This window comes from Schistocerca nitens, chromosome 5, assembly GCF_023898315.1.
Source record: "Schistocerca nitens isolate TAMUIC-IGC-003100 chromosome 5, iqSchNite1.1, whole genome shotgun sequence".
Lineage (NCBI taxonomy): Eukaryota > Metazoa > Arthropoda > Insecta > Orthoptera > Acrididae > Schistocerca > Schistocerca nitens.
The window spans coordinates 192,883,943-192,895,631 of NC_064618.1; the positions used below are offsets into that span (position 1 = coordinate 192,883,943).

Below are 11,689 nucleotides of genomic sequence, written 5' to 3' on the forward strand. Positions count from 1 at the left end.
AGATTGAAGTGCCTAGAACCGCTCGGCAACACTGTCCGGCCTTTTTTTTTTCATGATCCTGTGTGAACTGCACGGTGGTACTACTGAAATGCGCCGTCGTGGATACTGATTATAAAATTTTACCGATCATGGTTTCTGGAGAACAACATAGTCTTTGTGACCAAGATTCTCGGTTAGTTGCTCTGAAAAAGCAGTCTCTTAAGAAGATGTTCTGCACTTCCCTTAAATCCTGAGAGCAGATCACGATATACAGCGTTTTTGGGTAAATAGTGCTCTGACTTGATTGACCCGGCCATCCTCTACTGTTGTGCACTTAACCCAAGTGCCGTCGATTATTTGCTAGACGTATGGCGGTCTCTTATTTCCCCTACAGTTCTTACCCTCGACAGCTTCCTCTAGTACCACGGAAATTGTTATTCCCTGATATCGTAACACGTCCTGTCATCCTGTTCCCTCTTCTTGTGAATATTTTCAGTATGTTCCTTTCTTCACCGATTCTGCGGATAATTTTCTCATTCTTTAACGTTTAGTAGTCCTCGTCATTTTCAGCATCCGCTTGTGACACATCTCAGAGGCATCGAGTCGTCAGTTTCATGCGTTTTTCAGTGTACGTAGTGGAAATTTGTACAATTCTACACTTCCATCACTCAAGGAGAATAATTACGCAGACTGCTGACGATGATACCTAATACTGGCACACGTATATTGAGAACATTAGCCGTCATATTTACACTTCTCTGTATATCACCTGACTTGACTTTTACTTGTGTCTTACTTTTGCCGCTGAGCACAACACACGATGTTCTATTAGCTACAACTTCTTTGCATTAATGGCGTATCTAAGAAGACAAACGAATCTTCCACAGCACAGGCATGTTCATTCTCTGTAGGGGCGACAGAATTTCATTTATTTATTTATTTTCAAGATGATAAGTCTTGTAACAGTTTCTGTTCCTGCTACTTAAGATGTCACTGTAGTTATTAAAGGGGTTGATTTGGGCCAAACATAGAGCAACTGGCTATATATCATAAGCTGTTACTCTCTCTTCCGTTTAATAAAGGATAACTTGCAAAATGGTAACGATTTGTGCTGGTACTGGCGGTTGAAACTCAATGTCAATAAATGTGACGTATTGAGTGTAAATGCGCGAAGAGATTAAGTAAGGTTCAATTAGGTTACTAGTAATGAATCACTAGAAAGAGTAAAATACTTGGAGTACATAGCAGTAACCACCCGGATTGACAAACACACCTTATTCGAGTGAATCAGGAAATATGGTTCTTAACAGCTGTAGTGAAAGTGGTCTCCGTTACAAATTAAAAGTTGGCTTTCGAATACAGAAGCAGATGTACCGTTACGAAAGAAATTTCTTCGGAATCTTACAAGTTAACTGAAACTACTTGTGAAACGAATAATAACTCTAAGTGTTGTACCATGTTTATCTACAGCGCAGGTTTGGCGTACTTCGTAAAGTATATTTAAACAAATTAGTTGCCATTCAAAATCTATTGTGGAAAGACAGTACTGTACTTATACTGTAACTGTTAAAACCCCGTCTTCTCAGGGAAGTTGTAAGATGTGAACAAAAATATCGCCAAAACTTTTCTTGTAGTAACTACTGCGCCAAGGGAAGAAACAGAAAACTGACACAAAACTGCACAAAGCACATAATAAGACAAACGAGCTGCTAATTTATCTAAATATTCAAATGAGAAAATTTTCACGCTGCATGACAACAGTTTTGGTGTAGGTTTATGAGCTTACTGTCTATCGTCGTCTCACCTGTAGATGTGGTCGGCGTCTTTGGACCAGAGGACGAGGAATACATCGTCGCCGGCGATGGATGGCGTCACGTTGCAAGGCAGCAGCGCTTCGCGACCCTCGACGGCCGTCAGTGGAACTACAGGACCTGGAACACATGCGCCAGCGCCGGCCGTGTCAAAGTTCCTCGCCAATAGAGGTCGTGTATTGTAACTTCGTTGTTACTCTTTCCTAAGCCAGTTATTAGTTCTGTTTTACTTATCAGCAGGCAATCGAATCTCAAATTAAATGTTTATGAAAACGAAATCAGTCTCACACAATCATTAAGCAAACTTTTCCGCATTTTCCTATCCATTTTAAATCTCATTCGTCCACATTTTCCAAAATCATTCTGCATTGTGTCACAGGCAATAGGAAGGGGTGATGTAAATCATTTACAAGTGCTTTGGGAAATTAGGTTCGCATATTATGCAAATAGCTATTCCTTCTGTTCTTTTTAAGCCGTAAGCATGTTCGTGCTCTACATCTACATCCATACTCTGCAAATCACTGTGCAATGCATTCTGTTTTGACATAAGGGCTGCTTTCCATTCCATTCAAGCATGGAGCACGGAACGAAAAAAATGCTTAAACGCCACCCCTGCGCTGTAATTTATTAATCTAATGAATCTTATGTTTGCAATCACCACGGCAGCGGTACTTTGGGGAGCTGTATTGTATTTCTTAGTTCATCAGTTAAAGTTGGTTCTTGAAATTTTGTAAGAAGGCTTTCACTGGATAACTTTCACCTATCTTGAATTGTTTGCCAGGACAGTTTTTCAGCATCTTCTTGAAGTTCATCAGTGGGTACAACAAACCTACGACCCTAGATACAGATAGGGTATCGTAGATATAATTTCACACCAAGTAAGAATATTTATCAGAAATGACACTCCTTGGCTGTCCCTCGCTGTCCTTGTAGATACGCACCGATTACAAATGCAGGATATTAATAGGTTCAGATTTTCTTTCGCAACTGATGTTGACTGATGTTACACGTTTTCACCACAGTTTCAGAGTATATGTTTGAAGTGTCCCATCCAATATCCTTTGTTGACTCCTTATCTCGTTTAATTATGTTTTATATTTTGTAATGCATTCAGACCAATGACCTGTTCTTATAATTAGGTGCAATAATGTACTTTTGGAACGTATTTTCTTTCAGATTTTCTCGTTGTTCAGTCTCACTTCCACACAATTCTGTGCTACTTATATACCGTTCTAATAAGTTAATTCTCAATTTCATATGTATTTAACAGCAGCAGAGATCTTTTCTCGAAATATTTCTTTGCCGTCGCCAGTCTACTTCTAACATCTTTTACACTGTTTGTGCAGTTTTGGTTCCTCAATAGAAAATTTCTACCAGGTTTTCTACAAGACCAACATTCTTAAATCTGATGTTAAACGGGGTGTCACTTTCCATTCCACCATCCTTATATATGTTTCTGTAACTCACGTACTCTGGTATGCTCGTTCCATTCAGGGAACTTTACAAAGACTTCATCAGTTCCAATCACAAGCGATGTACCTTATGCTAAACTTATTATTGATATCCTTTTTCTAGTTCTATTCCAGTTCCGATAGTTCTTGCATTTTGTGTATTGCTTCTTCTGCACAAAAGTTAAACAAAGCTGCCTGGTACGTTACGACCTTGCTTCCCATCGTTCTTAACATCGCCAATAATTTTTCGATCTTATATTTCTTCGAATTGGTTTACATTATTCACTCATACGTCTCTGGGCTTAGAGCATTTCACTTCCGCACACGCTGACGACAACTTCCACACTGAAACGAATGCTTCACATATTATGACAAATGTGGAGTACATCCATCGATATGACTCCAGTTAAAAACTACGTCTGTTCCAGTTGGTGATAAGCAAAGTCTTTTCGCCTCCAATAAAATCTTGCTCATAAAGTACAGCTCTGTACTAAGCAAGCCTTTGTGCTGATGACTGCCTCGGCTTATTTGGGGCAATGTACAGATTTGATTCGGTATCGTGCAGAAAGCTCAATATACTGCTATACAAATCAGTGAAGCCTCTCACGTCGTGTTGTAAAGCACCACGAAGGCAATAAGATTCTCTGGCTGTCCGTGGAGTTTTAATTACGGTTTCGTTTCAGTGGCTACCAATAATCTTGAGAATGCCTATTAACGAGAGTGTGGCCACGAAAAATTAGAGCTGTTTCAACACCGTCTATATATTTTCTTCATTTTGTTAAAATTATATCTATACTTATTTATTTATTCACTAGATTTCCGAAAAAACGGCATTATGTGTACGTATGAAGCTCGCTTCATTGAACATAGAGTTGTGAGGAGAGAACGGTCGTTGTCTTCATTCTTCAATTTCTCTTCTGCGCAAATATTGACTCGATAGACTGATTGAGGATAGATCGAACGAATCGATCATAGAAACAACGGAACGTATCAAATAGATATTACCTGAATTTATGTAGGTCGTACACAGAATGCCATATCGATTTCTGGGACTTGGTATTAAGAGGATATAAACTTTATTGCCTTCAAGAATATACTATGTGATCAAAAGTATCCGGACACCTGGCTGAAAATGACTTACAAGTTCGTGGGGCCACCCTTCGGTAGTGCTGGAATTCAGTATGGTGTTGGCCCACTCTTAGCAATGATGACAGCTGCCACTCTCGCAGGTATACGTTCAGTCAGGTGCTGGAAGGATTCTTGGGGAATGGCAGCCCGCTCTTTACGGAGTGCTGCACTAGGAGAGGCATGCATGTCGGTCGGTGAGGCCTGGCACAAAGTCGGCGTCCCAAAACATCCGAATTGTGTTCGATAGGATTAAGTTCAGCACTCTGTGCAGGCCAGACTATTGCAGGAATGTTATTGTCGTGTAATCCACTCCGCCACAGGCCGTACATTACGAACAGGTGGTCGATCGTGTTGGATAACCCATTAGTTCCTGCGATCGCTAATTTCTATATGGAGAAATAAGAACAATCGGCTCCGGACAAAGCAAACAAGAAAACCATTTCGCTGGTATCTGTTTGTAGATGACACATTTTCAGTTTTGTCCAGTGGTAGAGAGGCTTTGGACGAATTCTTTGATCATCTAAATAAAATTAAGCCAAAAATCCAGTTCACCGTGGAAATGGAAAATTATGACAGAATATCTTTCTTAGATCTTTTAGTTACGAGACGGTACAATGCAAGTTTTTCGGAAAGTGCACATACCGTCAGATATTTGCATAAAATCTCCATTCGCCATCCACAACAAAAGAGAAGTATCATTAAAACTCTTGTCGATAGAGCCGAACCGATATGCACATCGGAAAACCTGGACGCTGAAATGAAACATCTGAGGCAGGCCTTCGAGAAAAATGGCTACTCAGGGAAAGAGGTAAAAAGAATTTTGCCACCAAGGAAAAGAAGACCGAAAGACGAGGATGAACCACAACGACGGAAAAATACAGTTTCTCTCCCTTTTATTAAAAAAGTAACGGAACAGATCGGTAAGATTTTACACAAACATGACATCAGACCGATCTATAAACCAACAAAGAAAATAAGTCAAGTACTCCGACCTGTGAAGGATAAACGCCCTCCACTATCGGCATGTGGTGTATACAAAATTCCATGTACGTGTGGTAAAATTTGTATTGGAAGTACCAAGAGGAGCGTAAATACTCGGTTAAAAGAGCACAGAAGTCTTTGCCGACCAGGAGAAATAGAGAAATCAGCTGTAGCAGAGCATGCTCTTCAGTTATAAAACCACGAATTGAAGTTTTCTGAAACAGAAATTTTATCTACAACGTCAAATTATTATCCACGACTTTGTAGAGAAGCCATGGAAATTTATAAGCATAAGGATAATTTTAATAGGAAGGAGGAGGCAATGAAACTTAGCGGTATAAGGACAGGAGCTCTGCCGAATCGCTAGACAATTTTATCATTGACGACAGTCGATAGATAGTTTAATCTACAAGGTTTATCTCTGCTCATCACATGTTACTACGACCACGCCCCCTTTCCTACAGTATATGTGAGGGTTATTCCGAAACTAAGGAACGTTCGGCCGCAAAATGGAAACTACAGTGAAAATGCGATGACGTTTTGAACAGGTGTCTCGGGCAGTGTCTCTAGTATGCGCATCGATCGCATCGCGTCTTTCAAATAGTTCAAATGGCTCTGACCACTATGGGACTCAACTGCTGAGGTCATTAGAACTAGTTAAACCTAACTAACTTAAGGACATCACGAACATCCATGCCCGAGGCAGGATTCGAACCTGCGACCGTAGCGGTCTCGCGGTTCCAGACTGCAGCGCCTTTAACCGCACGGCCACTTCGGCCGGCCGCGTCGTTCACTTTAGTTCTGAGCACACAGGGAGAACATAAACATACCTGGAACAACAGTGTCTCCAGCCAAGTACGAGGGCCTAATGAGAAATTCCACCTGAAGCTGTGCAGCCAACATTAAATAACTGTCGTGCGTTTTCTTCTTCAAGACAATTCTCAGCCATATTCTGCAGGGGCAATGAAAGTGCTTCTGCATCGTTTACAGTTAGAAATGTTTGATTACCCACAATACAGTCCGTAATTGTCTCCCTCTGAGATTCATCTCTTCTCACGTGAACCGCTGGCTATGAAGACAACATTTTGGCACAGACAACGAGCTGTAGACCAGTGTAGAGAATTGGCGGAAAGCACTGGCGGCTGCCTTCTATAACGAGGGTATTGGAAAGTTGGTACAACGCTACGACAAACGTGTAAGTCGGATCGGCGACTATGGAGATAAGTAGCTTGAAGTGGTAGGTATCTGTTGCATATAAAACAGTTTTGATTTTCACTATGGTTTCCATTTCGTGACCTATCGCTCCTTACTTTCCGAGTAGTCCTCGTGTGTGGCTCTCGGACGTCCGAACGGTCAGTCGGCAAGACTCATCGGAGGAGCGCCTCTGAGGATGAGCTGTCATCCGGTCGTGAATGCCTTCATTCTATGATCAAAAGACTGGGTTTGTTTTTTTTTTTGGTTTAGGGCGCAAGAAAAACTAGGGTCATATGCGCCCATGTCAAAACTGTAGTACACGAAAACAGGCAATGACGGGGTAATGCCCCTTGCATCGGTGGTGTATTTATTACGACTAACACTCTTAATTATATACAATGAATCCCCAACTCCTTAAAGACTGGAACGCCGATGAATAAGAGAGCTTAAAACGTCTGACTACTTTACAAATGAGTTAATGTGTTAAAAATTCGACGTCAAGCATCCAAGCGAAAAAAAAGCTTGAAAAATATTTTAAATTATGCTTAATGTTTGTTGGAAGTCCTAAGTGCTCTTATTACGAAACACTAGATGGAAATAGTCTGGGTAATTTGCGCTCCATGATATACAAAAATAAGTTCTTCACGCGTTCAGTAGTCATGACGTCATATCTCCAGACCATGCGTCATACAGTGATGTAATTTTGCAGGTACATTCGGCGATATATATTAATAATGTCACAAAAATTTGTTGCGAATAGAGTTAATAGTAAACAAGAAGTAATAAATTGAAACGTTAAGCCTGGTTCGGAGGTTTGACTGCAGGACCTTTTTTATTTTATTTATTTATTTTTTTGCAAAATCCGGTTTTTAGCATGTAAATGTTCATGACGTCATATGTCCTGATGTATGGTACAGCTATATAATTTTGCACGTTCATTGATATAAGTAGACACTGCCTGCAAACTGTGTTGCGAATAGAGTCGGTAGTAAACAAGTAATAATTTAAAACGATATGTCTGACATTACTATTTTACTGCACGAACAGCGAAAATTTAGTAAGCAATAAAGTATTTTCCTCTTATTATTTCGTGGTGAGTGTCACAAAAGTTTCGTAAAGGCTATGTATAATATTAGTAGGAAGTCACTAATTTCTCTGATTCTCAGATAATGTATGAATAAATACCTGGAATTTGTGTGCCATCAATTACACTGTAATGTAATATTTGTAAAAGTGTGTTAAATTTTTACCACCCGCCTATACCTCCCAGTGAGCAGATTATGAAAGCATTTTAAATTTTTAAATACGTTCAATGATTACGAGACGTATTGATAATCACATTTTTGTTGCTTCTGAAAGCTGTTAGATAGCCAAACTCCAACTGGTAGCGTGTTCTGGACTCCGGGTTGAGGGTTCCGGGATAGTGGCTTAATAACACACACTGACGCGATAATGGCCACGGGACAGTGATATTCACATACACAAAAGGCGGTAGTTCTGGGTAGAGGAGGAGTAAAACGGCAGGGCATAGGAGGAGCTGTCTTTTCTAGTAAGGCGATTCATGTTAGAAGATTTCTGGTGTAGTTACGGCTGCATGATGGGAATTAACACGCTGAATCGTAGTTGGAGCTACACCCATAGGATTCTCCATTTCGGAAATCGTTCAATATTCCGAGATCCACAGTGTCAACAGTGAGCCGGGAATGCCGCGTTTCAGGCACTGTGCAAGCTGATGTTGGATCCGTAATGGTGTGGGCTGTGTCTGCATAGAATGGACTGGATCCTCTGGTCCAACAGAACGGATTATTAAATGGAAATGCTTATGTTCGTCCACCTGGAGACCATTTCCAGCCGGCCAACCATTGAGGCCGAGCGGTTCTTGGCGCTCCAGTCTGGAACCGTGCGACCGCTACGGTCGCAGATTCGAATCCTGCCTCGGGTATGGATGTGTGTGATGTCCTTAGGCTAGTTAGGTTTAAGTAGTTCTTAGTTCTAGGGGACTGGTGATCTATAATCTTAAGTCCCATAGTGCTCAGAGCCATTCGAACATTTCAACCATTTCCAGCCATCTGTGGACTTCGTATTCCAGAACAACGATGGAATTTTAATGGATGACCGTGCACCATGTCGCCCAGCCACAATTCATCTGAAAATTCGAGCGAATGATATGGCCACCAAGATGCCCCGACATGAATCCCATCGAACATTATTGGGACAAAATCGAGATCTCAGTTCGTGCACAAAATCCTGCACCGGCAACACTTTTTACAATGATGGAAGGCAATAGAGGCAATATGGCTCAATATTTCTGCAAGGGACTTCCAACGATTATTGACTCCATGCCACGACGCGTTGCTGCACTAGCCGGGCAAAAGGACATCTGACACGTTTTTGGAAGGTATCCCATGGTTTACGCCACAGTGTAGATAAGTATAGCATCAGATTTTAGCATATATGACATCATGACGATATCCACCGAATTCTGCGGGAACCCTACGTTTCAGTTTATCGGTTGTTAAAGGGTGTATGTGGTATGAATTCCTCGATACACCGAGCATTAAGAGTTTGTGTATATGATGTCAGAACGTGCACGCCAGAACAACATCGTTTTCAAGCAAGTAGCTTGAGAAGCAGTAACCATAATAAACAAATCATTTGTCATGCCAAAGGCATTACCCTTCTCTGCCATGGTGGCCTGTTAGCTGCCACATTTATCAAGGTTCATTTAGCAGCTGTGTGCCAATGACAAAGTAATCCTCGCATTAAAAACAAGGTGAGGAGGATACTTTATGAACATCTTCTCAAAATTTAGTAATGTATTAATGTACTTTGTATTTCAAAATTTAGAAAAAAATTATTTACAATTTTTAACAATTTCTTGTACAATATTCTATAAATGTTTCGAATTTTTCAGTTGAATCCAACCCAAGACTTATGTCTTATTAGTGACGCAACTTTTCGCATCAACTGTCATATTCATATTTTCAATTTCAGAGCTCTTCTTGCACTTGCGAGCGGACACGCACACACGCGCACACACATACACACACACACCTCAACGACAGTTAACGAAATTTCTATTTGTTAAAATTTTTGTACGGTCGTCGTAAAGTACACCTTCTCTCTGTGTACACATTATGGAAAATGTGTTGGTGTTCCTAAATTTCACTAAAACATATTTTCACTTTCTTAAGCCTACACCAGTACCTATTTAAAAAGGATGTTGTAAATAAAAGATGACAACAATTAACGAAATTCTTTTATTTTTATTAATTTTTTTCTCTTGTGGTGGGCACAAAGTAGCCCTCCCACCAACCCCTGCGCATGGTAGTCTCATTATGACAAATGTTTTGGTAATGCTAAGATTGCCGGCCGCGGAGGCCGAGCGCTTCAAGGCGCTTCAGTCCGGAACCAAGCCGCTACTACGGTCGCAGGTTCGAATCCTGCCTCGTGCATGGATGTGTGTGGTGTCCCTAGGTTAATTAGGTTTAAGTAGTTCTAAGTTCTAGGGGCTGATGACAGCTGTTAAGTCCCATAATGCTTAGAGACATTTTTTGAATGCTAAAATTAAAACGTATCGCTTTAGTCTGGAGATGAATTAGCCGAAATGTGTCACGGAAAGAAACAAGACAGTGACTTGGGCTGTATCAAGAATATTTGTTCACAGATGTTATTGCGTCAAGCGGTAATCGTGTGGGAAGACATCGTCGGAGCGCTGCGAAAGCTTCCTTGGAGCCTCGAGGCCTGCAGTCATGTGTGTCGTCCCTCTTTGCCTCGGCGCAGACTCGCTGGGAAGAGTCAGGGTAGCCTGAGGGACGGGGGCTGCGGCCGACGCTAATAAAATTCGCCGCCGCCGTAAAAAGGGCCTCCAGATTGCCTTTTCGGGATTTAACGCGCCCTCGGCTCCGGCCAGCAGACGGCAATAACATTTCCCCATTACGTTATTAAAAGCAAATAACATTTCCAAGGAAATGTGATATTGTTTCCCGTCGCCTCATTCTCGCTCGACACGAGCTGAGGTCAGTTAAGGGTGGAGCGTTCTGCAGTGTGCTGTGTCGCAATTTTTGGAACTTGATTTTGTAGCGCTGGTGCTCGGAGGCTTTAATGTGTGGCGTAAGTCCACTTTTCATATAATGTCGGCAGAAACCGCATAGTATGATTATTTATTTACAATCTTGCCATACTAGTGTTGTTCATTACGTCTGTCATTAGTGATAGTATTGGAAGCATTACGACTGCATCAGATGCATTACAAATGAGCATTTTATCATATTTAATCAAAAATATGTGGACTCGTAATAAAGCTCTATTTGTGGAACACTCCCTTGTTTCCAGGTCTTTTCTTTCCTATTGCGATTCTTGGATTATGTGATTGCTATTATTAAGGTGAAATTAGTTGCAGGACTCAAGCAGACTTTCCCCTCTGTTATAATAACGAGGCTGTCTTCTCCTGTACCACTGTCTTCTATTGTATTTCCCTTTACGTACTGAGTTACTGAATTGTTCACAGTAATAACCTTTCTGTGCAATATTCCACGTCATAACAAATCCCACTCTTGTTGACATTACTCAGAATTACATTAAATGTATTCGCAATTGCTAATATGGACAACCATCAGCTGTATAACGGAATGACGACAGTGAAAGTTTGTGCTGACCGGAACTCGAATTCGGATTCCCCGTCCGTAGTGATCGACCACTAGAAGGAATAGATTTAAGTTTGTAACGTATTCTAAGCCTGATCAAAGTACTGATATACCTAAAGTTAAATCCTGGGCAGATCTATAAAAGGAGTGTAAAGTAAAGAATCGGCTTTTTCAAGCTACGAATCCATTTTATATTCGACTGCAAATTGCTGGTGATGAACCTGAGAAAAACGATAATGTTCAGAGTGAAGTAAAATATGTTACATTTGTTGTAAGGTTATGGGTTATGCGCCCACGACTAACGGCTTTACATTTTCTCTACTATATGGCACCATCACTACGACAGAACATCATAAAACTAAAACATAAAAGTAGTTTTCAAACATAGTTGAAGCAAGTTGGTAGACATTGGCAACAAGGTACTACCCGTGAAAGAAATTTACAATGCAAATCTAAAATGATTCGAACTGATAGCAGTAAGACAAACAGCGAAGCCGTC

The 11,689-nt window shown here is 40.9% G+C and overlaps 1 protein-coding gene across 1 annotated transcript in view; it reads right to left on the reverse strand.

Annotated features, from left to right (window-relative positions):
- LOC126260339 (synaptogenesis protein syg-2-like) overlaps positions 1-9,233 on the reverse strand; it is a 138,695-nt gene extending 129,462 nt beyond the window's left edge. The window contains exons 1-2 of the mRNA XM_049957664.1: positions 9,221-9,233; positions 1,784-1,910 (exon numbers count right to left, since the gene is read on the reverse strand). Of these exons, the coding sequence (XP_049813621.1) occupies positions 1,784-1,910; positions 9,221-9,233 (140 nt within the window). The remainder of the gene's footprint in view (positions 1-1,783; positions 1,911-9,220) is intronic.
- Between the last annotated feature and the right edge of the window lie 2,456 nt (positions 9,234-11,689).